Source organism: Oreochromis aureus, linkage group 6 (genome assembly GCF_013358895.1).
Source record: "Oreochromis aureus strain Israel breed Guangdong linkage group 6, ZZ_aureus, whole genome shotgun sequence".
Taxonomy (NCBI): Eukaryota; Metazoa; Chordata; class Actinopteri; order Cichliformes; family Cichlidae; genus Oreochromis; species Oreochromis aureus.
The window spans coordinates 40,871,153-40,899,126 of record NC_052947.1 but is presented as its reverse complement, the minus strand read 5'-3'; the positions used below and the strand labels follow the sequence as shown (position 1 = coordinate 40,899,126).

General features: G+C 46.3%; 1 protein-coding gene across 3 annotated transcripts in view; it reads left to right on the top strand.

Annotated features, from left to right (window-relative positions):
* The window catches only part of sh3pxd2aa (SH3 and PX domains 2Aa), a 95,838-nt gene extending 70,095 nt beyond the window's left edge, over positions 1-25,743 (top strand). For 2 of the 3 annotated variants that reach the window (XM_039613977.1, XM_039613979.1), the window contains 8 exons: positions 5,833-5,946; positions 11,135-11,218; positions 15,754-15,871; positions 17,409-17,806; positions 17,893-17,907; positions 18,318-18,367; positions 18,775-18,894; positions 19,292-25,743. In XM_039613977.1, the coding sequence (XP_039469911.1) occupies positions 5,833-5,946; positions 11,135-11,218; positions 15,754-15,871; positions 17,409-17,806; positions 17,893-17,907; positions 18,318-18,367; positions 18,775-18,894; positions 19,292-21,448 (3,056 nt within the window). In that variant the 3' untranslated portion in view covers positions 21,449-25,743. The remainder of the gene's footprint in view (positions 1-5,832; positions 5,947-11,134; positions 11,219-15,753; positions 15,872-17,408; positions 17,807-17,892; positions 17,908-18,317; positions 18,368-18,774; positions 18,895-19,291) is intronic. The other variant, XM_039613978.1, reaches the window with a different exon arrangement.
* Positions 25,744-27,974: the final 2,231 nt, after the last annotated feature.

Here is a 27,974-nt window from a genome sequence, read left to right as displayed (position 1 = left end):
GTAGATTTAATAAGAGGCCTACAGCTCCATGTCTCCCCAGAAACGAGAAGTGAATCTATTTATTAAAGGTGCAAACAAAAGTTCTGATGCATAAAAAGAATAATAACCATCTGCTAGGCCGGGGTTTCCTGCTCTGAGCGCTTGCTCGTGCATTTCAGCAGTTTAACTTTGGACTTCACACTCGCTCAGTGTTCGTGGGTAAACCTGACCCACATTTCTGCTGAGGATCATCCCTGTTCATGAAAGTCTTTAATGAAAGAAGCTGTGCCGCGTCCGAGCCCAAAGGCAGCGCGTCAGGTCAGGAGCACAACCAGGACATACTTAGTCATCGAGTCGGACGGTCAGAGTTCGACTGAAGCATCCCGAAGACTCCGACACGCCGACCTCAGCCGTGTTTATTCTGAACTCACAGCGCTCTTAGCTCACGCCAACACTGTTGCACCTGTGGCTTCATCCTCTTCTCCAAGGTTAAATTCAAGTTAAAATGTCACCACCTGCAAACTTCACACAGTGACAGAGAAGCAGAAAGCACGTGTTACAATAAACACTGGATTAATGCTGGAGGAAATGAACAGATTTAGTAGCAAAGTAGATGTCTGGGGATCATTTTCAGTGGCTGGTGTTGTGCGTTGTCATGAACATCCATGACTTTGTCTCCAAACCTGTGAAAATCGTGTTCTGACCACTTAGACTGTGGATCCTGCACCGCTGACCTCTCTGGTTTGGAATATTTAACTGGACTTATCCTGAAAGCTTTCTTTGTGCAGCTCTGTGCAGCATCATGAACGACTTTCAGGAGATGATGTTCCACAGTGTGCATCCTCACCTGAATCCACTTTAGCCCTACTTTGAAGTATTTCCATTCTAAAGTAGCTGAAAGTACTTTATTGTTTCGGAGTCACAGACGGTGGGATGGTTGGAGGATCCAGGCGACGCCAGCACGAGGACAAAAATCCACTCGTCTTGCTGCAAGTGAACATTTAGCCCTTCTCGAGTGTTTCGGCCCTCCACACACAGAAGTGGACAGTTTATTCCACACATATGCTGGGACAACTTCTGCTTCGCTTTAATTGACTCTGAGAACAGTTTCTCTCTGGTCCAGATCTCCTCCTACGAGACAGATTTTTAGTGAAAACTCTAATCTGTCCACAGGTGGCTCACGCGCTCAGGTTCACCACGATGCCGACTGTTTGTTACAGCGAGTGTTTTTGTGCCAGTCGTTCTCATTTGGTGTCTTATGTTCACATTTGCCTCTCTGTGTTGTTTCCCCGTGCTCTGTCTGCAGTCTGTTCAGTGCTTTGTGATGTGAGGTGTGTGTGTGTGTGTGTGTGTGTGTGTGTGTGTGTTGTGTGTGTGTGTGTGTGTGTGTGTGTGTGTGTGTGTGTGTGTGTGTGTGTGTGTGTGTTTGAGGGTGGGCAGCAGTGTTTCTGGTCCTCATTTATCTGTTTTTACTGTGCCCACTTTCTCCTGAGCTGGATTTATTAGCGAACTGGGCCCTGTCAAAAGCTTGCCTTATGATACCATGTGTGCACACGATGGAGGCCGAGGCCTGCTGCGTGTGTGTTTATGCCCTTTGAGATGTTTTGTATTGATGTGCGTGTGTGAGTAAGGCTGGAGAACCCCAGAACTCTCCCAGCCTGTTCATATTCACGCAAGTTTTCATTTTTCTTTGTTTTTGTCTTTAAAACCTCGAATAAACGTTCTAACATCAGCTTTGATCAGCGGTGCTGCTAAAGAGTCGTGGCATCTGGCTTTCTTCACTGAGCCAGTTTTCATTATTTAGCGGTCTGGAGGAAACTCTTCATGCTTTTAATTCCCCACATTTGGCTCCTGCAGTCCTCATGGTTCTGGCATCAGTCGAGACTTCCATCGTCTCTGCGGACAGAGATATGCTGCAGAGATGTTCATGTTGCACAGCTCTCGCGTCTTATCTGGCAGGTGTTTGATTGATTAGCATTAGTGTTCAGCCGCCTTCTTTTTCTGTCTCTGTTCAAACTCCTGCTTCTATTGGCTTCAGTTACTGGAGGTAAGATACGATATGCGTCAGCTGGGGCGCTCACACTTGCCACTGCTGATGGCAAACGGTCACCTTGGTCTCTTCCGTCGGCGTGGGAGATTTATGATTCTGTTTTTCCAGCAGGTACCAGGTGGGATGAAGAGAAGCTCCTGCTTTTGTCTCCGTGCTGTCTTCGGTACAGGTGGCTCCAATTCTTCTTCAGCTTTTTAAAAGTCGTAATGAATCAGCCTATGAAAGGCCTAATGTGTCTCATATGGGCCAAGCTATTCTTTCTGCTAGGTGGACCTTTCACACTGCAGCGAAAGAGAAAATAAAACGCACAACGTGACACTAAAAGAGAATGATAATACATCAAAACAAAGAAAGTCATAGTTAAATTCACATTTTAAATCTTAATCGTCCCAGGGTTTTGCAGCACTGACCATATATGGTATCAGATTTATTTAATAGAATTACATATGAAAGCGATTCCTCCTCATATCAAACCCTGTTGGGTCCAAACTGTCGACTGCGACCTCTCCCAAAGTCAGACTGCACTGCTGTGTGTTTGCAGGAGTCAGAGCATCAACAAACAGCCAGTGTGACTGCGAGCAAGCTCAGGCTGGATGAGCTACACTGGAGCTGCTGTGCGTCCCCCTGCATGTCTGTCAGCCCTCAGGTTGAATCAGCTCCTGTGTTCACCCTGAGACGTGACCTGCTGCGGGGGAATTTCAGGCAGACAGGATTTTCTGTTCATGCTGAAAGAAGGTGTTTTTATGATGCACGTCAGCTGTCAGAGTCAGGGTAGCTCAGGCATCACGGGGCTTGTATAAGGAGAGATGAGGCCACGCTGATGGTGTAGAGCAGCCGACGCCAACTTTTTTTTGCGCCGCCGGCCAGTTTAATGTCAGACAATATTTTCACGGACCGGCCTTTAAGGTGTCGCGGATAAATACAACAAAATAAAACGATACGACCGAGACAAAAACTGGTATTTTGTAAATATAATAATAAACATGAATTCACTGTGTAATTGTGTAACTTTATTAGCAGCGTCCTCCTGAAATGCGCCAGCAACACTGAGAGTAACATCCTCCTCTCTGCACCTTAGTGATCTCTGGTTGCTATGGTAACGCATAAATATTTCTTTCAAAATAAGACACACGACTACAACACAGGAAAAGACCCAGTGAAACAGAGTTAACGATAAAAACCCTGAAAACCATAAATTTCACTCCCGAGCCTCAACTCTAGCGGCCCCGTACCAAATGACACACGGCCCCGTACCGGTCCGTGGCCCGGGGGTTGGGGACCGCTGGTGCAGACGTCTCAGAAGCTCATTTATCAAATATGATATATAGAAGGTTAGCTGGTTGAGCTTTAACCTGCACTCATTTCCTGCAAGCCGCTTTGCAACCCACATTAGCTTCTGCTGCTCCTCCATCCATTCATGCTGTTTCTGACTTAAACAGCATCATGTCTGCTGGTTTACATGAGACGATCGTTTTAATTCATTGTGCTACACTGGGTATTGATTCTGTCACCGTGCTTCCTGTTTTCTGTATAAAAGAAAAGCTGCGAGTATAATGCGGTCTAATAATCATTAATTTTACTGCTAAAATATGACATAAGGTAACCCAGTAATTTCCAGAGGACTGTATCTTTATCATGACTTAATCCCATTTAGCCTGAAGTAGAGGAAAACGCATTATTTTTGTCATAACTCTACAACTAAGAGTGGATTTTCCCTGCAGTGGCAACGTGTTTTTCCATCAGTCCAAACGATGTGACTGTAGGCTCAGTTTAATAGTTGACATGATTTGAATTCTAGCTGTGACTATTACTTCCTATCAGAGCTGTGAAGTTGAAACCAATGCTCACTCTCTGTTGCCGTGACCACACTTTTTCACTTCTACCACCTACCTCTCAGTGCCATTACTGCTACTTTCCCTATGATACAGCTCTATGTTGTGTGCATATTTTCCGCATCATTCATAACACATATTATTGTGATTGGTGTCGTGCCGGGTAATAAAAAAAGGGCGTGATGAATTGATTCACCCAGGCTTCTCCAACCGCATTAGAGAGCGGAGCCATATGGCTGTAAATACAGCCGAGCAGCGATGACTTAATTGTTGGACTCGTTTGGGGAAAGAAAAAAACAGTTTGTTGCCATTAGCTCCACTGCTAACCACCATTGCTTTTACATTATCACTTCCACTGCACGCGCACCTTCACATTAGACCCAGGACATCCACACTATTGTTGTACTTTCCACAGTAAGGAGTGAAATGCTGTCATGTATGACCTCACTCTTGCCGTCATATCATCCCTGTATAGGCTGTAAGAATGTGTCACACGTTGGGTTGCAGCCATGCAGCACAGCAACACTAATGAAGCCACGTCTCCTGGCTTTTAGATGGCTAACAGGGTTTTGGTGCGTTCGATGTCGTCACTACAGTCTGACGACAGCCTTTGCTTAGAGACGCATGCTAGCTGTCAGACTGTGATCTGTGTAAATGGATTGGGTTCTTTTGGTTTTGGTCGCAGCCCAACGTGTCGTGTGTTTCTGCAACTGTGTCAAGTCAGCTCAGCGAGCGCTGTAACAGCATAACGTAGACGTGACCACAAACTTCTCATGCGTCAGTAGTAATCAAGACATGATCTCTGCTGTGCAGCCACAGGGTGTGGGTGAAGAGGGGAACGCCACGGGGTGATGTTACGCCGTGATTTAGGCCATTTGTGAGTGGAAGCCTTTCAAGCCTCATAAGACACCCCAAAGGAAAAAGAGTTAAACGTAGATAATCGTGAAAGTTTCTGACCTCGTTCTTGGAGGAGGCTGTCTGGCAAAGCACATTTTGTGCAGATGTATGGACCAACCAGGGGTCGGTAAGTTTGTGACGTTTCTGCTGTGGCTTTGGGTAAATGTAGTGAACTTCATGGAGGGATTGGTGATGAATTGTGTTGGCTGTTGTTGTTTACCACATATGTGCACGCCCACAAAGGCCTGATTGGCACAAAATTTGGCACCAGTGTTCCCAGTTCACAAATGCTGAATCCAGTAACTCCTGATTTACCAGGACCAGCTTTTTGTTTCACCTGAAATATCTCACAAAGTCTTCCAAATATAAATTGGAAAACCCCAAATACTTTCCCAGTGAAATTCTGTCCAGCATTTTGTTTGCAAACACCAAAACGGAGCGAAGGCTACAAGCTAGCTCGTGGCAGTCAGCTTGAGCTGCATCGTAGGTAATGTTCCTCTGGCACCGGTGCTCAACATGAATACATAAAAGTAACAGTTCATCTCATACGAAGCTTGACTTTTCTATCACACAGTGAACTTAAAATGGAGACAACGCCTTTGACATAACAGTGTGAAAACGTGCGATCCTAGTTTACCTCACAGGGTTTCCATTTAAGCATTAAAGCCTCCTCTGGGGGATCGTCAGGGGTTTAAACTCCTGTTTACTGTTGGAAATCGTGCTTTTCAAACAAACCTGGAGGTGAAAGAGAAGCTAAACAGCAGCAGGAACAAAGGGGAACTCAGGAGGTCTCCTAGCTCCTGACCCAGGAACTCCCAGCACTTATGTGTCTTTCAGTGTCTGGTTTAGTAATGAACACCACTTTCCAGGAAGGTGAAACTCTGAGCTGCATGAGCTCCCTTTAGATGTCCCTTTGACACTCACACAGACAGGAGCAGCCTATTAGACGTGTTCTCCCACCCCTGCGTGGGCTGTATCCAGTAACGTCTCTTTTTTGGTGTAAATTGTCCCACAGCTGGTGTGCTCACTGACATCCGTCAGGCTTTACTGACAGCACTAATGTCTTCTCCTCAGGTTGGTGGTTCGTCAGCACAGCGGAGGAGCAGGGCTGGGTCCCGGCCACATACCTCGACTCACAAAATGGAACCAGAGACGATTTGGATCTGGGCACGTCCAGGACTGTCGAAGGTTAGCGCTGACACAGACACGCGTTATTACATTCATAAAACACTGAAAGACATAAACGTCAGTCTGCGTGTGCAGCCCATCCTTTCTAGTTTCCTTCTGTGTTCACTGTCATCACATCATCCACAAGTTAGTGCTGAACACACAAACGCATTTCCAGTCACACATTGGGAACCTTGGAGACCACAGTCGCAGCAGCAGCATGGTGAAATGGTACCAGACTGCAGCCAAAGGGGTTGCAATATTTTGGCACCACAGAAAATTCCTTCCAGCTCCCCCGGGACGCCACGGCTCTCGTTTTGTTGCGACCCTTTCCTCCTGAATGTTTAGTCTGCCTGCTGGGACGGAGCATTTCATCACTGTCATACGCCCCCCCCCCAACTCCCCTTTCTGAGATCTGGAGCGTGCAAACGCACAGACGCATGCATGCAGTTTATTTGCAGATGCATGTAAGCAGTTTATGGGATGTAGAATCCTGCTGGATTCTCCTGCAAACACTTTTCCGTCTCTGTTGCGACACATGCTGGGCTCCATGCTTCAGTGGACAAACAAACACAAACAGCTCAGTTGCTGTTATTTGCTGTTCTTTTTGAGGAGTTGGCAGTGCCTGTAACAAAGATTTAGTGTTATTTTGTTACATTGTGACGTGCTGGAGATGAAATAATAACTTAATGGCTGTTTGCTGCCTGTTGATTGGATGCATGTGTTGTTAATGGTGTTTCTGTTTGTTTTTGAGTTGTGCTCAGAACTTGTTTGACATCTGCTGCAGATTCCCGAACACCAACACCCAGCTCTCGGGAATACTTTAGCCTTATTATATCTTTGTAGCTTTGCCCATTGATTCTGTCTCTGATTTATTCAGCTGAACTGAATGGATTTTGCATCACTGAATGAAACGGCACGTACGAGACTCGTGCTCTGACACTTTCAGTTGAGAAAACTGGAGCTAGAATTTTAACAAAAACAGGAAGAGAGGGCATCGCTGCAGTTCTCAGCTCGCTGCGATGTTTAGAGTAATATACAGAACTGAGTTTAAAGTCTGATTGTTTATAAATGATTAAATGATTTGGGCCATAAATATGTATCTGAGATGTTTGATGGAGACGAACCGTCTGAATGATCTGGTCACCTGTTAGCGCGTGACGAGCATTTATCTGCTGCTGGAAGCTCAGCTAGAAACAGCTCTGTTCACATTCACGGGTGGCTCGACCATCATTGCTTTTATTGTTTTTTTCCTTTTTATTTTTGTTCATTCTGTTGTTTTTATCGTTGGTCATTTTTATTTCTTTTGGTTTCAATGTGACCTCTAAAGCACCTTGATTGACTTCCTTTATGTCAAACAGCAGCAGGTGTTCTCCAAAAGTTGAATCTGTTCATCTGGACGTAGCGTTTTGTGGGAGAAACGTTTCGTCACTCATCCAAGTGACTTCTTCAGTCTCAGCTGACTGCAGGTTTCCCCAAACCTTATAAACAGTACATTTGCATAATGACTGAAACCAGCCCACTGAAGGAACAATGGGCTGTGAGGTCAGTTCCTTAATCATAATTATGCAAATTCCCATGACCATTGATCAACAATCACTGACCAAAACCCACTGATCAAAGAACACTGATCAATGGCCATGAGTCCCATTCACAGAGAGTTGGGGAATGGCTGCAATCACAGCATTGTAAGATGGCGACAGATGGACCCTTAGGCCCCTCCTCGATTCAGAGATGGTCTTTCCCTTTTCACGTAAATGGCCTCCTTGACTCCGCCCTCAAACCAGCGTTCCTCCCTGTCCAGGATGTGTACATCCTCATCATTGAAAGAGTGCCCACTGGCCTCCTGGCACTTAACAGCGTACACTGTTACTCTGTTTGTGTCGGGAAGCAGCAGGTGTTGGTTGGTAAAGCCTCTAAAAGCCCTTAAAGGAGGCCTGAGTGTGTGTTTGTTACATTTTCTGTCATATACAGCGTACTTTTGACAAACAGATCAATGATGTCATCAGAGCTCGTTTCTTTCGTCTCCGGCTGCTCACTAAAGTGAAGCTATTCCTTGAGAGAGCTATCCATGCCTTCGTTTCATCTTTACTCTGATATCAGTCTATCATCGGTTAGCCAACTGCAGCTGGTCCAAAACGCTGCAGCACGGTTACTAACCATCACTTGAAAGCGAGACCACATATCTCCCATACTGGCATAGTTACAGTCACTTTTTGAATTGACTTTTGTTTGGCATTGCATGGGTTCGCAGCCTCACACCTTTCTGATCTTTTGAATCGGTACGCTCCTTCGAGGTCACTGAGGTCTGCAGACCGAACACTCCGAGCTGTCCCGAGGTCCAGATTAAAGAGGCGATCGGGCCTTTGCTGTGACTGCACCTAAACCGGGAACAAACTTCCTCTCCACAACATTAGACATTTGAAAACCCACTTTTATTCTATTTTTAAATCAGAATCAGTTCAGACTACCTTTATTTGTGTTATTTCTCATTTTATGTTTCTATTCTATCTTTTCATCTCATTTGATTATTTTAGATGTGCAGCACTGTGAGCCAAAAGCTTCAGGCTGCAGTTCTTTCCTTTACTCATGCCTCTGTATGATGCCAGTCAGAGCAGATCTATCAATACAGCCACGCATCTCAGGCACGTAGAAGCTCCATCCACCTGCTGTTGTTTATGCTTTTTAACATCAGGAAGCATAAATAGGCCGAGTATGGTAAATTAGAAATATCTGAATTGTGAATCATGCTAAGCTGTCCTAGTAGACTTCAAAAATGGTTTCACTTTAAAAGAAGATGATGTTCTTGCGTAGTCTAACTGATCTCTGTTGCTTCTGGACAAATGGCCATATCAGACGTCTAACCTCTGCTCGCTTCACTCGGACTTACAAACAAAGCTTTAAATGATCCTGCAGTCACATTATGATTTCAGCTGATGTGCAGCGTTTGCAGCCTGTTCTCATGCTGTGACCACACAGCCACACTGCACACCTTCAAATCACAAAGGTCTGGAAGTATTAGCACTAAGGATGTGCTAGTCGTCAGTTCAGTTTATTTAATTCAGTTTTATTTACACAGCACCAAATCACAACAACAGTCGCCTCAAGGCGCTTGAATGTATTATTGTAGGTAGACCCTACAATAATACATACAGAGAAAAACCCAACAATCATATGACCCCCTATGAACAAGCACTTTGGCGACAGTGGGAAGGAAAAACTCCCTTTTAACAGGAAGAAACCTCCGGCAGAACCAGGCTCAGGGAGGGGCGGGGCCATCTGCTGCAACCGGTTAGGGAAAGAGAAGGAGTGTCACCTCTGACCTTTGGGTTAGGGACAGTGTTGGACAGTAGGTTAGAGTTTTCAGAGCAAAGCCTGGCTCTTCCTCCTCCTCTTCATTGGCTCAACAATGCTAAAAACATAAAAGTGGAACCAATGTGGAGATCGTGTTGTTGAAATGTACCATGTGTTTTTTAAAAAGACTTTAAAAGTTGACTCATCAGCTGTTTACAAAAGTTTGGCAACAATATGTGGAAAAGTTGTTTAAAGCCTTTTGTGGTTCCAGAGAAAGCGACTCAACACCGGGTAGAGGAACCGGATTACAGGAACGGCGTTGCGTAAGAATACTCTGTTAAAGATAAAAATATTTGAAAAGCCTCAAATAAACTAGAGTTACTCTTAAAGCCCAGTGGCATCTGACACTGATGTTAACTGCCCAAAGCTCACAGCTACACATGCACTCCCTTCCCCCTCATCCTCCGTCAGTGGTCCCATTTTCCCATTAGGCCTGGTGTCTTTGTGTTTGCACACATTGTCACTTCTCATTCCCGATCTCTCCCTTCCGGTTTCCCGTCGTCTCTTACGTCTCATTATCTCTGCATGGTCCGTAACCTAATTCCACTGACAGCTCAGCTCGCTGGGGAGGAACCGACAGGCGCGCCCAGCCCTGCTGAAATTACCTCCAAATAACATTTCCCCGTGTCCCTTCCTTTAAGCCAATATTTCAATTAAGAGGTCAACGCGAGCAGGATGGCGCTCGGTGGGATGGAAGGAACGCCGGAGAGGAATCAAAAGGGACAGCGAGTGACAAGGAGCAGAGTCAGAGGAGCGATGGAGAGATGAGCGAGGACAGAAGACGGAGAAGAAATGAAATTACTGCAGGCAAAAGAAAGACGGAGGACAGCTGCTGTTTCCCTCCATCCTTCCTGTCATTAATATTTTCCCCTCAGGAGGCAGCAGAACAGGAAACTGGCTCACCATGTTTGATCGCTGCTTCGTCGTACAAGCTTCGAGGTTAAGAGTTCGACACACGGCAGCCACATAATGTGTCGAGGCCCTCAGAGGTCCTGGAGCTGTGTCTGTAATTGGTGTTCTCGTGTGTGTGTGTGATAACCACAGACGGTATAATAACCATGAACGTAACCACGGTGACGTCTTCATTGGCTTTTGAAGCATCAGTGTTAGCAGGATTAAACGTGGTGTGCATCTGCACCGCTGCAGGTCACACTGGACATCAGAAGCACATCAGTGAACTTGTTTCAGATTTGACCCTCCTCTGATAGCTGCGTCGTGTAGCTTCATATGGATTCTGCAAAATATAGACCCGGTACTATTTTAAGCAATGTGGAGCAGAGCTTCTGGGATGCTCCTAAAATAAGCTGCATTGTGTTTGTTGGAACAGCAAGCATGATCTTATTAGCTCTGAACGCGACACCGCTGTGTTCCTGGGTTTGGTGATTTGTTAAGGTGGATGTGTCCATATTTGGAAGAGTGCTAAATTATCAGCTAATGCTAACAAACAGCGTGTAGCGTGCTGGGTACACTGATCCCTGACAATCAGTGCGGTGGGGTTTGCAGGGTCAGCTTTCACGCTGGCTCCTCCAGCCATGCGATGTTCTGCTGTTCCAGGCAAAATACAATTACTATCTTATTAAGTCCACAGACACAACACAGTGAGTTTGCACCAAGCAGTGCACATGCTCCCCTCATTTTGTCTCCGTGGTACTGCAGAGGATTTGATGGCTGAAATGAATCGTCCCGCTTTGTTTCTCACCGAGTCTTTAAAACTCACAAACACACTTCCTGTAAGAGAAGCAGTTTAAAAGCGTGTTTATGACGACTAACAGCAGTTCATTTTGCTAATACGTGCTTCTTACACTAACTCGTCTGTTTTGTCTTTTGGTTGCTGCTCCCCCTCCCCCCTCATCAGTTACTAAGAGACGCAAAGCCCACCTGAAGAGGCTGGACCGCCGCTGGACCCTCGGCGGTATAGTTAACCGCCAGCAGAGCAGAGGTGAACATGAAAACACACAAACCCACAACGAATCACACGCTGAGTCATTTTCTCCACATCGAGTAACAAATGAGCGCACACACACAGAGACACACAGAGACAAACACACACAGAGAGACACACACACACAGAGACACACACACAGAGACACACAGACAAACACACACAGAGAGACACACACACAGAGACACACACAGACAAACACACACAGAGAGACACAGAGACACACACACAGAGAGACACACACACACAGAGACACACACAGACAAACACACACAGAGAGACACACACACACAGAGACACACACAGACAAACACACACAGAGAGACACACACAGAGAGACACACACAGACAAACACACACAGGACTTTTACATTTTCAGCTCCATTTTGCAGTTTTTGTCATCAGATGCATGTTTCTCTGGTGACCCCGTCTGACCCTGTGTGTCCCTGTGTGACCCTGTGTGACCCCCTGTGACCTTGTGTGACCTTATGTGTCCCCGTCTGATCTTGTGTGTCCCTGTGTGACCCTGTGTAAGTATTGCCACAAAGATCTGTGCCACAGTTGTGCAGGGTAAATGTTTGCCGTGCTAACAGCGAGATGATGTTAGAGGTTAATTTGGAGACTCTATAAGATAAAATTATTCTTTGGTGTGTGGTCCTCTCTCAGCAGCATTAAGTGGGACGTGTTGAGCTCTTCTTTATTTCCTGGATGTGGATGTTTGTGTTAAACGTGGCCAAAGTGAACGATTAAGTCAAATAGTGTGGTCAGTGTTTGTAATCCCTGGGAGTTAAAAGCTCAGGCTGTTGTAACACTAGTCTTTTTGTCTTGGCTCGGTCTGCTGCACGATACCCTAATATAGTGTGTTTAATCACACAGCTGTAGCTGAAGCCGTCTCTGTCCTCTCCTAGTCTGCATCTACATGGTGAACTTCACTTACTGGGCCACTTGTTGTTTTTGTGTATCTGCCAGCAGCAGCATACTGGGTGCCCATGAGTCAGCTCTGACAGTAAAATTTCAAATCTTGCTCCCTCAGACGTGGAACGCTCCCCGGCTCTCGCTGAGAAGCAAAATAATTGGACTGCATTAAACAGATTTAGATAATAAAGAGCGTTTGGCACCCGCAGCACGAATGCCGCGACATCAACGTAAATGGTTGCGTAACAGCGTTGTTGCTTCCTTAGGCTTTGAAAGGCTGTCAATGACTTTCACATTTCGATTTTAATTTTTGGATACTTGTGGTTTGGTTGAGTCATTTTTGTGTAAATGCTGAAAAGCGAGAGAAACGATGTGTGAGAAACAAACAAGCGTCTCTTTGCTGAGGAGCGAGCCGGCGCTTTCTAATCCAGACTGTCGGTCTGGCACCTGTCTGCTTCATAACGACGCCTTGTAGTTGTGCCGTGTTTACGGAAGCTCATCCCGAGCCGAGAAAACTAAGAACGCTCTTTGTTTCTCTTTAACTTTACATACTCCGACTGAAGCTCTGTGTCCACTTTGTCCCGGACCAGCAGGCAGCAGAGCACTGATTAATGATTAATCAGACCCGGCTGATTTATAGAGTGGGCTCCTGATGGAAGTGTTGAAGTTGACCTAAAGCGTGCTGGAAATGAGAGCAGTATGATGGAGATGGAGTCGTACGTCACGGCCACGTTAGAGAAATGTGGTAGTGGTTGAGAAGCGGGGGGCATTACTCATTCACATCTCCCACTCAGCTGGTTATGAACTCAGAGTGGGGACCTCTTTGTCACCAGTCTTAGTGGCTAACGTAGAAATATTAAAGGATTACCACTTCGTTCATGGAATGTGACCATACGGGCCGGCCATGTCTGCGGGAATGTTGCCTGACTACAGATGCGTCTCCCAGAACGCTCCAACCCAACGATCCAATGGAAAGTGTGAAAGTGGGGCAGCGGCCCAATCTGTAGACTGCTTGTAATCACACAGACCTCTGCCTCTGCAGCGTGGATGAGTCACTCGACTAGCTGACGCCACCAGAGAATGAGGGCACCAGGCTGTGTTGGACGCCATCCTCTCTAATTCCTGCTTTTTAAGACACCTTAGCTTTTTAACTTTTATTGCTCGGTGGTGTTGTTCCAATTTTGTGATGTTGGTACACAACGTGCCTCCATTAAAATGTTTCTGGATGGTGAAAGTAAAACGTGAAAGTCCCAGACACACAGTGAGGCTGTTGATGAAGGCCGAGCAGCTCTTTTTGGGCCCTCGGTCCATTAGCAGCTGTGGCACCCGCGTAAAAACGCCCCTTCTGTTCGTTCACTGCTCAGCCTCGACATGGACACGATCTGCTTCATGCAAAACACATCACATACATGCGGGCATGGACACGGGACCTGAGTCACGTGTAGCTGTCCTCACTAGTTGAGTTGGGCCTGAATTTGAGTGGAGTTTAAGTTTTGATGCTGGGTTCACACCTTTGCTGAACAGGAGAACACAGAGGACAAAAGTGCAGAAAGGCTGGATCTGTGGTTTATACAATAACCTGCTTGTGAGATCAGTGTTCTCTCAGTGAAGCTGTTAATCAAGGACCCTGATGGAAAGCAGCTTTTTTTGGTGTAACAGGACTCCAGAAGTCAGTTTGTCAGCATAGAAACTTTGACTGTGAAGATCTGTGTTATCAGTGCAGTCCTGTGTTTACAGGGCATTAGCATTGCTAATATGACATGACGAGGCGACCTGTGGTTAACACGGTTGACCCCGTAAACCCCGTCTGTCACCCTATATCAACTGGAGTAACCACAAGAATATCGGAGCGATGGAAGCTAAAATCTAAACTTAAATACAGAAACAGCAGGTTTATATGAGAGGCACACGATCTGTTCCCAGCAGACGGCCCAAAAATCTGAGAATTGAATCAACATCGATCCGCTACAAAAATGTTTTTGATCTGACCTTGTAACATATTTAGTAACGAGGCAGAGAATGAGCCTCAGTGCTGAGGTTTACTGGCTGAAAATGTCGTCCCGATGAAGCCACATGTGAGGTCACAGAGGACTCGAGAGAAGCCGGGGACAGACGAGTTTCTCATGGCAGCGAGTGCTCCTGGCTGCAAACAGGCTAAAGACTCTTGGACCGGTCGCCTTTTTTCCACCATCAGAAACAGTCTCACCATTAAAGCTGGAGCAATGCTCACTGTAGTCATGTCAGACTTTAGTTCTCGTGGCTTTTTCATCCACCACCGCTCTTGACTATGCGACTGCGGGCCAACGTCCAGTTGCTTTATGCTGCCTGGCAACCAGATGGTTTGGGTCTGCTACCAGGAGCTGCAGAAAGCTGAGCGAAGCAGAGAAAAGTGTGAAAAACTTGAGTTATTCCATTGAATGGAGTCACCCCCTCCGTCCCCGGCTGCTAGAGACGAGATTCAGGTGAATGAGGCTTCACAGCTCCGTGCAGACGCTTCAGATGTAGTTTGATTTAGTAAAGGACAAAAACAAAGACTGATCACAGATTTATGTTCTCTCAGGATGCAGTTTGCTAATGGAAGAACAGTCGTATGCTCACATCCTGCTGACACAGCCTTCACTGCAGACCTTGACTCAAATTAAATTACAGCACATCTCCTCACGTTCATTCATCCTGACACAAAGCCAGGTCAGGGTGTCTCGACCTCTCGGGTGGCAGTGGTGGATCAGCTGCTGACGGCGGGGCCGGGGCGGAGTCCCTGAGGTTTATCACCGCACGCTGTCGTTTGCAGCAGCTCCTTCCACTGATTTATAGTCCCGCTGAGCGCCCACTCAGCTCGCAGCTCTGTGACGCCAGCAGCAGCGCATGAACTCGGAGACGGACGCGCATGTACAGCTCACGAAAAACAAATACAGATGCGATTAATTGAATCTTTCATCTTTTCTTCCAGTCCTCGAGGAATTAGAGACAACAAACTGATGCACACGCTCGGCGCTCGAGACGACCGTAACAACATTTATGAAGATGTTTGTTATTCTCACCTCCACACCCTGTGTGGTTTGTGAGTGCAGGTTCAGGGTCAGAAATTCCACTCTGCTCCACATTAAACGACCAAAGACTTGAGTGTTAAAGGGAGCGCTCGTGCTGTGTGAAACAGGAAAGGCTGTGACATAGGTTTAGTTATCCTTACAGGGTTTTAATTGTGGTCAAATACTTTTCTGTAATAGGAAACCATGATCTACTTTACAGCACCTGCCATTTTTATTCATGCATCAGACGTGCAGCAGCCTCGTGAACCACCATGCTGCTGCTTCTTCTGCATCTTACCTCTTTGAGAGCTGCTTAATAATGATTCTGAATCTGGGTTCATGTAACATGAGTGAGGCCTAAAAGAAATCAAGCAGCCACGAGGAGAGGTTCAGCCTGTAGAGGGCGCTGTTTGGTATTAATGTGCAGGACAAAGACGAGAGGTTTGTGTTTCTGTTGGTGTGGAAGTGGGTCACACTGACCGTCTTCTCCCTCTGAGCTGGTGTAATCTACAGCAGTGTGAGACTTTTCAATGATCACGTTTCACTCACTTTCCCGCCCCTTGTTTCCTCTCTCCTTTACCCCCGCAGAGGAGAAATATGTGACGATCCAGCCGTACACCAGTCAAGGAAAAGACGAGGTGAGCTTTGAGAAAGGGGTCACCGTGGAGGTCATCCAAAAGAACCTGGAGGGCTGGTGGTACATCAGGTGGGTAAACGGTGCACGCCAAACCCACACATTTCACCGTGAGGCTGTTGCTCGTCGTCGTCTCGGCGATCAGAGCAACAATTTCCTGGGGCTCTCATTTGCATAATGGCGCTGAGAAGAAAGCATTAACATATGGTGGCGTCAGAGCCGCCTGCGTGTTTGCACGTGTGTGTCGTTTACTCAGCCAGTGTGTGTTTCCTCACAGTTGTTCCGTTCCTCGAGTCCCTGGGCGCTCCGCTGCACAGCTGATTACTATCACATGACGCCTTGTGGAACCTCACATACCAACATGTACACAAACATGGATCCAGAGCTCCTGTTTGAAGCGAGCTGCTGTGTGTGTACTTGTGTGGCTCCTACGCACACACTAACTGCTTTTCTAACAGCTTGTTCGCTCTTTGGCACTCCCTGCAGTGCACACCGAGTCATTTCTGAGCACCGTGTCCAACAGAAAATAATCCTGCAGATGCATGTCTGAGTCATGCTGCTCTCAGTGGGCCCTTCTTTAAACAGCAGAGTCCATGCATGAAGCTTTTTTTAGTTATGGGGACTCCTTGTGGTCGCAGTTGGGAGTTGGGAAACGGGGAACAGTCGCCTCTCTTCTGTCCCGGGGAAATGACTCGGAGTTTCATTTGAAGCATTACTTATTGTTTCACAAAGCACTCTAAAATGACTCGTTTAGCATAACAATGACTGCTTAAATGTGGGGAAGCAGCATCTCTTTGCATCTATTATGCATTCTGTTTACTTGCCTTTGGCTACTCACATCACCAGAATTAAAATTGTGGCTTTATTGCAACACACAGGATCTGACTCGGTGTGATTTCATACATTTTTAAACAGCAGAAATTGTGGAATTTTTCAGTTATTTATTAATTGTACGTATAGCTCATGACGCCACTGCTGCACAGTGGCTGCACTGAGTTAGAATGGTACTCGAGTGCAGGAGCATGGAGTGCATTAAAGCTCTGCTGCGACACATTCAGTCATTACTCAAATCACACGTTTTTTTCTTAGTGTATTAAAATGTGCTAAATGAAGCTCTCATGCTGAGCTCATTACACTACTGTTACTACACAGCTGCAATAGGAAAAAGTAGCACACACACAGACACACGTATGTACAAAGGTGTACTGAATGCTGGCTCATTGTTGGGAGTAGAGCAGTCGTGGAGAGGGGAAGGCCTGGATGTCAGCTGGAGTTATCATCATCAAATTGCAATATTACAAAGAGAGCACTCCCTCCACCTGTGAGCAAGAACTTGGCAACAGTGGGAAGGAAGAACTCCCTTTTAGCAGGAAGAGAGCCAGGATCAGGGAGTTGAGGGGAAACTAATAAGAGTGAAACCTGAGATTTTGCTGTGGCACAGCAGATCACTCCTGGCACAGTCTACTTCCTGCCCTGTGCTGTATGGAAAGGGCAGCTTTACCTGATCCTGACATGGTCCTGATGTCTAATTGAGTTTAGTTGAAAAAATGAGGGAAACATAAACTCAATGTCATAATAAAGGTTCTGTCTTTATATGTTTGGGCTGCAGGTATTTAGGGAAAGAGGGCTGGGCCCCGGCCTCCTACTTGAAGAAGATTAAAGAGGATTTCTCCCCACGGAAGAAGACGCTGACGGGCCCCGTGGAGATCATCGGAAACATCATGGAGATCAGCAACCTGCTGCAAAAGAAGTCTGTTAGTGAGAAGGACATCCAGACAGACGGAGAGGGCGGCACCACACCGGAACGCCATTTCTCCAAGAGCGAGATCAGCCTGCCGATGCCGTCCGAAATCAACGCCGCGACAGGCCGCAGGCTGAGCGCGGGCCGGGACACCAACAGCCCGTGTCTCGGAATAGCGGCGAGTGCCGCCCTGAATGAGAATAAAGCGAGAGGTGAGCCGGGCTCCCCGGCTGTTGCAAGAGTGGCACCGCACAGAGTGGAAATCGGTGAGAGAATGTGTTGTTTGTAAGGTTTAAAGTTCAACCTAAAGCTTGAATGCAACATTAAGACGTGCCCCTTTCCATTTGTGCAGGATTCGACGCTGTAGGTAAGCTACACGGCTGCTGTATCGAACCGTGCTCTGTCACACTAACCTGTAATGTAAAACGCGGGCATTTCGAATGCTCGGTGTGTGTTTCAGCCTCGGTTTCACTCACAAACTAAGAATCTGTGGTCAGTTTGTAGTTACTAAGTCATCGCTCAGCTCCGCCCATCCATCCCTTAGGATGAGCCCATTTTTTAACAAACCGATGCTCCACAAATGTCCAAACCCAGGAAAAAAGCAATCCTTAAATCTTTCAGATCTTACTTTTGCTTTAAATATGTTGTTCTTTCTAGTGTGACATAATTCATCTTAGAACTAAACGTTTGGTGTTTGTTGTTACAGCGAGTGTTAACCTCTTTCTTTGGTCATTTTTCTGAATTTTTCTTAATAAAATCTTATTATTTTTTAATCAGGGTCTCCTAATCTGCGGCAAAAACCTCCCCCGAGAAGAGACACCAACTTGGTAAGACTCCAGAGAAGCTTCTGCTTACTGACAAACCCAGAGCGCCTTTCCTGTGTGCTCAGTGATGTTACCATGCTTCTGCTGAAGCACACGTGATCACAGTCGAGACTCTTCTTGTGTTCAAGAATCTTTCAGTGCAAGGATAAATACCAATAAATAATATAAAAAGAGAAATAATCTAATTGGCTCTCAGACTACTGCAGGAGTTGCATAGCAACCATTAAGGCACATTTTCAGCATGTCTGTGATTATCCCGGTCCAGTATCGTACGTGCACACCTTACATTTACCCTCATATTTATATATCATGATTGCACACATTCGTAAATCACATCTTATGTTTTATGTGTGTCAGATACAGGATGGCTCAACGTGAGCGGCTCACTTCTCTCCCTCTTTGCTGTACAGGGTTTCCAGTTACCCAAGCCACCAGAGCCCCCTGCTGTGGAAGCAGAGTATTACACTATAGCAGATTTCCAGTCCGCGATCTCTGATGGCATCAGTTTCCGTGGAGGACAAAAGGCTGATGTAAGAGGCCAGATCTACAATGCTGTCGCTCAGATGAGACAGGGCCTGTTGAATATGTATGCAGACTGCGTGCTCCCCCGACAGGCAGGAAAGCTGAGGCACAAAAGAGATGACCTTGGGATATTGTGTGTGAAAGTGATGACGTAGACAGAATTCACTGTGCAGGGATTCAGGATGAGGATGGAGATAATGACGGAGATTCCTTCAGGGTTTTTTTTATTAAGTTATGCTGAGGTGATTCTTGTACCGAGTGCAGTAATAGATGCATTATTGATCTTATTACAGTATTCTGCTTTCATTAGCATGTCTTTAATCACTAGTATATAGCAAACATATATATATATATATATATATATATAAAAAGTATTCCAGTAACTCTTTACTCCTTATTGTGCAGGTAATAGAGAAGAATCCTGGAGGCTGGTGGTATGTGCAGATTGGGGAGATGGAGGGCTGGGCCCCCTGCTCCTACATCGACAAGCGTAAAAAGCCCAATCTCAGTCGTAGGTCCAGCACACTGACCCGCCCCAAAGTCCCTCCTCCAGCTCCACCTGTCAAAAAACAAGAATCTGAGGAGGCTCCGCCTTCTGCTAACTCTTCCTCCAAAACCACAGAGGTGCCTAGCAGGGCTGTGTACGAAGAACCTGAATATGATATTCCTGCAGTCGGATGCGAAAGTGAGCCTGAACCGGATCCTCTGAAGGACGAGCGTTCCCGCGATGTGAAGATCAACAGTGTGGTCAGCGACAAGTACAGCAGCTCCCCTTCATCATGCAAGGCCTCCCCTCCTTCTTGCAAAGCCTCCCCTCCCGTCTGCAAGGCCTCCCCTCCCGTCTGCAAGGCCTCCCCTCCCGTTTGCAAGGCCTCCCCTCCTTCTTGCAAAGCCTCCCCTCCCGTCTGCAAGGCCTCCCCTCCTTCCTGCAAGGCCTCCCCTCCTGTTTGCAAGGCATCTCCTGTTTTCACCCATCGAAGAACCTCCTTCAGGTCTGTAGAGGAGGTTGCTAAGGAGGAGTGTATCTATGAGAATGATGGCTTCAGGCCGAGCAGCAGTGTTGAAGGAACCCTGACTAAAGGTTCCAGTGAGCCTAACTCCCCACGGAGCTACCATTCCTCCACAGTCCCGAGAAAACCCTCCGGATCTTCGCCTTTACCTGGCAGGCCCATGAAAACCATGACACCAGAGATGAGTCGGAGAAGCCAGACCCTGGGCAGACACATAGATATCAGCTTCAGATCCCAGGATAACAGTCCTCACTCGTCATCAGATGAATTGAGCAGAGGCTCCAAGAAAGGCCCTGTCTTCAACCGGGAGGTGGAGCAGAGAATAGGCCAGAGCCCCTCCACCAGGTCCAAGCCTTCCGTCAGACCTAAACCCCTTTTGACCAAATCAGAGCCCCAGAGTCCAGAGAGGATGGACATCACCTCTCTGAGACGACAGCTGAGGCCTACGAGTCAGTTTAGACATAGCCTCAAACCTTCTCGTGGGGAGGACTCTGAAACAGCTTCTGTAATATCATCAGAGGACTCGGTGTGTTCACGCAGTACCTCAGATCTCTCCTCTGTTTACTCCAAAGGAAGCCGCGGTGACTCCGATGTAGAGGGCCCCAATCTCTACCGCTCCGTGGATGCCTATAAGAAAGTCCAGGACTCTGAGATCAGTTTTCCAGCTGGGGCTGAGGTGGAGGTTTTGGAGAAACAGGAGAGTGGTTGGTGGTACATCCGTTGGGGCTCTGAAGAAGGCTGGGCGCCCTCATACTACCTGGAACCTGTCAGACAAATGGGCGACGGTGGTGGTTTAGATGGACACGGGAGTGGTGGGAGTAAGTCCAACAGCCTGGAGAAGAATGAGCAGCATGTTTTGGCCCTCAATAACATTAATATTCAGGGCCTGACGCAGCAGCATCAAGGCTTGAGGAGGAACTCTCCACCGATTCCTTCCAAGCCTCCCGGCGGCTTCTCGAAGCCATCTGGGATGGTTAATGGAGGCGTAAGGATGAGGAACGGGGTACGCCAGGTGGCGGTGAGGCCTCAGTCTGTATTTGTCACCACTACCCAACCAGCCAAGGACACGCACTACACAACAGGGTCCTTGAGACGGAATGAGTCACTGGGCAGGAGCGATCACTATGGTTCTGGTTCTGCCACTCTTGGAGTTCGCCGAAATGCCTCATTCAGCACCGTGCGGCCACACGTAGTTGTTGAAAGCCAAACAAGGCCTGCCGAACGCTCCAGTCTGTCTTCGGGGAGCGCGTTCAGCACAAGCAATGTCCAAGACGCCCTGAGCAGAGTTAACCAACGCAACGGTATCCCCGTGTCCACGGTCAGACCCAAGCCCTTGGAGAAGAGCCAGCTGATCCACAACAACCTTGGCAGGGATGTGTATGTGTCCATTGCTGATTACCGTGGCGACGAGGAGACCATGGGGTTCACAGAGGGAACCTGTCTGGAGGTGTTGGAGAGAAACCCCAATGGATGGTGGTACTGCCAGGTGCAGGACAGCCTGGTTCCCCGCAAAGGCTGGGTCCCCTCTAACTACCTTGAGCGGAAAAAATAAAGGCAAGCCTACATCCGTAGCCACGCCCACCCCCAACCCCCACACCCCGCTCTAGGCCCTTGGGCGGCAGCATCACTCCTTGAGAATGTTACCTGCAATCTCCCTTAAGCAATATGTCCTTGAAAATTTACATAAGGTCAGACTGTGTAAAGAGAAAGATGTTTTAATCTGATAAAGAAGGACACTTTTAGTGCTGGTTTACTAAAATTTATACGAAAGGAGTGGGAAGATTTTCAGTATTTTACCTAGGAAGGAGAGACAAAGATGGAATTGGCCACACTGGTTGAGGAAGTTCGAGGTGGATGCTGTGTCTGACATGGAAAATGGTCTAACTGGGAGCGATGACCTCTTAAAGAGGTTTGTGTCATGTAACACAGAAGTGGAGAAGAGTAGTGGCTACGCTCATCCTGCCCATCACTGACTACGATGGCCAATAAGTGCCTTTTGTATTTGGTCACCTGAACGAAGGTCCTAAATGGTGGATGGCAAACCAGTAAATCAACCAAATCTTTACAGAGTGCCATAGTCCTATGAACACCACCGAGAGCGTTTCTATACAAAGTTACGAGTTCGAAGCGCAAAGTTTGGATTTAGATGTCTTCAGTTCGATGCGCAGATTAAAGAAAGAAAAGCACGACTGAAGGGACTCAAGTTCCCAGAGGATTTATTTGTTTTAAGCCACAAAGTCACCAAACAAAGACGATAGTTGAATCTCATCATCACTACTTTAGTTTGTTTCTGTTAATGTGTCTCGTGTTGATACAAGTCTTCCTTAGAGAATTATTTCTGCTTTCTTGTGACATCTGTTTTCCACCGACAGCCTTGAATTGGACGAGTCAAAGCTCGACTCTGGCAGAATAGACGGCTGACGCTCGGCTTCTGTAAACAGTTTCTATCATAGATACCACAGAAATATCTTAGTGTCATTTGTCCTGGATGTAGTCATCTGGGAGAACAAATTTATTTAAAAAAAAACAAACAAAAACCAAAAAAAACCAACAAACCTGTGAAACTTGAAAAATACAGAACAAGCAGCGGAACAATGAGACCTCATACAAGCGTAAAGGATAACCTCATTTCACAGAGATGTTTTTAGCTCCAGGAACAAATGATTTTGTGTATATTTTGTTGTCATAATGCAGCTATCGCGGTGATAAATTACTGGAAACGTAGTGAAATAACTTTAATCCAGGGGTTTAGTTGAATAGATTAGTGGCCAAAATGTGAACCAAAGAGAGAGATCACTTCATTGGCAGTTTTGGGGATTTTACTGTTTACTTACGGTACAAATGGTAACACACTTTCACCAAATTGCCTAAAACGAGGTTTCTAAACTGACGTTTTCTATCAATATCTGGAAGCACTTGATTTTTAATAGAGGCAGGAAGTGAACAGTTAATTGTAATATCAGATATTGCTGTGCAGTATTGGGATTTAAACAGAGACTAGAGTAGGTATTTTATTGGTATTAGCAACTGTTTGAAATGTGACGATAGAATTAATTCTTCCAAAAGGAGTCAAAGTTCAAAATTCTGATGGCTGATGTTCAAGACTGCTGAAATACATTTTCTAACGAACACGAACTTCTCATTATGTTTCTGCTGGACAGTATCATAGTATTAAACAAAGTGCAGTACCTGCTAGATCGCAGTTATCTATTTTAACAAAACCATATTTGTTTCTGTCGTCTCTGTGATCGCACACCGACAATAACGAGGAACGAAGTGGTTCTGTTTTGTGAGTTAGTGCACTTTAAAAACTGTTTTTATGGTGCATTAATGTAAAGATGCAGTAAATACTCAGCATGTTATTTATTGAATGTGTTTTTTGGTAATTATTTAATTATGAATGAGTTCTGCTCTCAGTGACAGGGATTTGGTCAAATTGGAGACCTCTTGTGGAAAGTGAAAGGTACTACAACGTGACTTTCCTGCCGTCCTACCTCAGTGCAATAAGAAATGCGCTGCTGGTCAGTGAGTCTCCACAAAAACTGTTTTGTTTTTTTAATCTTAGTGCAGCTAAAACTGTTTTATAGCACATTTTGTTTCGCATTGGGCAATAATTTAGTTTCTGAAAATTTAGTGATTTTTTTCTCGATGCTGTTTGCTGCAACTTTAGCAAATCATGGGCACTTCCTTCATCTTTATTGTGCTTTACATAATGCCTGATTAAAGCATATTTATAATGAATAGTATTATTATTTTCACAGTTTGGAAAGCTCCGTTCCCCCTCATTCAAACAGAAACCATCAGCGTGTCCTGTGATGGTGATAAAATCATGTATGGACCTATAAATAAAACCAGTAACAGTCTGGATGCTGACAGGCCCCATCCTTTGAGACGAAGGCATTATGTAAATGTGTCGAATCACTCTAAACATTTCGCTCCAGCACATTTATTATTATTATTATTATTATTATTATTATTATCATTGCATATCGCTTTGTTTGATTGAGCTGAACTTACTTGCAAGGGAATCGTTCTGTGTCGAGCCTGCGATTAGCTGTGTAGCATCGATCTTTATTCATGCTTTTACTTCTTTTTTCTTATTTCCTCTTTGTTTTCTTTCATTCTGAACCCACGAGGAAATGTGCAATAGATTTAAAAAAAGAAGAAGAAAAAAGACAAAAACACTTCATGCTTCAGTGAAAGGAGGAAGATCATAGTGGGACGGCCGGGAGTAGATATTCCCGGTCAGACTGCCGGTCACGAGGCTTTTGTCGTCTTTTCCAGTGTGTCATGTTTAAGTCTGTTTTCAGAGAGCAGGTGTGTGAGGTCCTGACGTCAGAGCACTCATCGGACCAAAGCAGTGACGCGTCATCATCTGCGACGTGATGGACTAACATGAGGAAGTCTGCTCCCGCGACCTCCGTCAGCCGTGGACGGAGAAGTCCGCTGACCCATCCTGTAGTGACATTACAGCCATCTGGGATCTTCGTCACAGACGTAGAGTCACTGGCCCATCATCATCATCATCGGGGGCTCTCAGCTGTCACGTTTGTGCCTGAATGGAATTCTTTGATTGTTTCTGTGTTGTTGTTTTCTTCTTCCTCTCCCTCTGGACTGTGTCCTCTCCCCACCTACGTGGATGCCTCTTTTGACATTTACCCCCACGGCTGTGAGACCAAGTCGGGCCTTTTCGTCAGCAATCACCGTAACGTTGTTGACCTTTGGGACCGCCGGCTGGCGATGTGACGTCGACGCCAGTGTCTCGGCGGTAAACAAAACACCGGGGAGACGAACGCTCCTTCAGGCCTTTTCAGTTCAATCCATCAACTTCCAGGATAAACACCAAAAATAGAAAATCCTGTTTTTTCGCCCCCACGCTGTCTTTGCAGAGAGCTCTGCCACAGGTGAACGCGCGATCGTGCTGTTCGTAGAGGCCGACGCGCCTCGAGCCCGACGCGCCTCGAGCCCGGTCCTTTTTGGGGGGGTCGGCTGACTTTGTGTTTAACTCCACGTTTAAGGGAAAAATTCCCTAATTCGCTTTGTTGCTGAGAGATTCGCACAGATTTTTGAAACTGGTTTTCAGTCAGAAGCTGGAAGCCAGTTCTGAAACCTTCTAACTGTCACTGCTGACCGCAGAACAGACACGCGCGTCTGTGAGCTGTCTGAATGTTTTCAGCCCGTTGCCTCTGCTCACGTTGGTTTTCTGACTTTTAGACTAAGAAACACAAAAACTGAAAGTGCAAAGAGCTCAAAGCTGACAGCTCCGAAACTCCCAGATCAACATTTGTTTGTTGAAGATGAGATTTGTCAGCAGGTCACTGTACGTGGACAAGAAATAGTCCCTTTAAATCCCTCACTAGGGCAATATGGCCAAAAATATTTATCACGATTTATATTTGAAAATTTGATAATGATATAATTGACACAAGGCAAAATACTTTACAGCTCCACAACTTTGATGGTTTTTTGCACAAATAATGTATTTTCACTTAAACAAGCAGCTTTTTTTTTATGTGCATTAAAGTTATATAAAGATTTAACAGCAAATGCAAATTCTTCACTGACAGTTTAACCAAAAAGCATTTCCAGTGGAAACTGGCCAACATATCCTCAGCATAACCATGTATAATATCCACAAAACTTAAAAAGAGGTTATACACACACAATACGGTGATGTTATGTTGAAGCACACTACGTATCACTCCGCGAGGCGCCTGCGTATGATAGCCGTGATGCTCCGACAATCCATCAGGCGGTGCGGCTTCGTAGCTTAGTGAAGTCGTACTAAAACATTTTTGACAGATTTTTGAGCGCCGGTTAAAAGCCAAACCAGTTCCACACCTCTGAAGTTGCAGCATTTTTACAAACCAACTCTGGTTCATCTGTTTCGTTCAACGATCCGCTTTCCCCCTTCTCATTCTCCGTCGCCGCCATGTGCGTATGAAAACAAAGGCACTGCGCATGCTGTTTCAGCCAACGAGTTTTACCCATATTCTATCGCGATATTTCATTTTCTTATCATTGCCTAACATTATACCGGTATTACCGTGGACGGTATGATATGGCCCAGCCCTTTCCCTCACTTCCTGTGTTTAATCAGTGCTATCAGTCTCCTTTAACGCTCAGCAGCAAAGTGAAAATAGTCAGAGTATAATTTACGTTGGAGTTTTGCTCTTTAATAACAGCTCGGTTACCGTCCGCTACTTTTTGCCTTTCACCTGCACAGCTCAGCAGGTGTGTCCACACGCCAACACGGTTTCCGTGCCGATCGCGAGTCTTACAGGAAACGCTCAAGTTTTCCATCATCTTCCAGGAGGTCAGCCGAGCGAGACGGCTCCGCTTGGCCGTCTGATTCCTCGCTCTCTCTTTGTATTCTAACAAACGGACGGCGCCTCCCGGGCGTGAAGCGCCTTTCCAGTTTTGTTTTTTTGATTCACCTCCGTCTCCTTCCTCGACACAGCCGGGCCGCTGAGATCACAAAGATACCCGACAGGATGGAGTGTGTGCGTGCATGATGAGATGGATCGTTTGCAGGTGTGTTGGAGAAAAGAGAAGTCGGAGGTCAAGGAGGGGTTTGCAGGATGCAGGCAGACAGACGACGGATCAGATAGTGGATCGTAGGAGACGAGGCGGCAGGGAGGTGAGAGGAGCTGTGCTTTGATTGGAGGGAGACGAACAGTAATGTCTTCAACAGGAAGTCCATTTTATCAAACTCCTTCTAACCACCTTTCTAGAAACCTCACACCTAATGAGCGCTCCTCTCCTGAGCCGAGCTGTGAAATCTCATTACGTCAAACACGGTTTTAATTGCACCGCTTGAAGTTTCAAAAGTCTGCGAGAGACGAATGACTTGATGTTGCAGCAGCTTCTCTCGGCCTCCCCGCCTGTCTGCAGGAGAACTTCAGAACTGGTCCCACCTCTGATATGAGCAGCTCCTCCTGCTGCTGTTCTCACATCTCACGTAGCCCCGAGGCTGAGAGAGCTGAGCCGGCTGGTGGAAAACAGTTTTTTAGAATAAGACAAAAAAGACTTCATGTTTTGCTTTATTCTCTCATGTTTTTGTTGAGAAAATAATTGAATGTTGTAAAAAGGGTGAGGCGGGATTTGAAGGGCTCGTTGGCTTCTAATGAAACGCCTTAAAGCTGTAAACAAAAGATGTAAAAGTTTCAGAAGTCGACGGCAGGCAGAGCGATGGTGGAGGTGATGAAGGCAGGTTAGATAGGAAAGTTTCAGTAAGTGTGTGGGAGCAGGTGAGGTGCATTTAAGGGGGGGCTTTGTAGGTTTTTAATTAACGTCTGGCTTCTTGTTAGAGCGTGAGAGCACAGATGAGCTGCGGATGCTGAGGGCTCTTTCTCAAGCAGGTAAAACAGAAGTGCAGAAAATCAGGCGATGCAGATTATTTATGTCACTCTGAAAACTTCCTCATGCAGTTGAGTCGTTTGAGATGCCAGCAGGCATCAGCAGGAGCTCCAGAGGAGGAGGCTGTGTCGAGGAAGGAGGCGCGCCGCTGTGCCTCGGCGGCGCTTTCTTTGTCTCCGTTTGAATCCCTGTTTCCAATTAGCACAACAGTGTGTCTTAATTAACCTCAGCCGGTCTGACAGTATTTCAGCGCTAATGGCTTCCCAATAAAGAACGCCGCGGCTTCCCGCGTGGGAGATGGCGCCCAGCGCTGCGGCCGAGACGAGCTGTCACAAGTGACTGATGCTGAGTGACAGCTGAAGTAGTATTTTAATGGCAAAGGTGGTGCCTGTTTTTCTTCTTTTTTAACTCGCCGCTGCATTTGTAGAATAGAATGTGTCCCCACCCTGCTGTGGAAAGCAGTGTGCCAAAACAAAGCGCCCGTGGAGCTCGCGATCTCTCGATTCTGACGAAAACAGTCCGTTACCAGCAAGTCAGTAACAACTACAGGCCTCGAGTTGGACCAAAGGAGGTGCTACTCTTTCACTTTCTCTTTTCTTTCTGCTTTTATTGCCATGTTTTTAAGCGGGTTCAAACTGTAGCGCATGACTTTAGTCGCCCCCTTCTGGCAGTGAGAGTAACTGCACACTGACAGAAGGAAAAGTTGCAAATGACAAAGA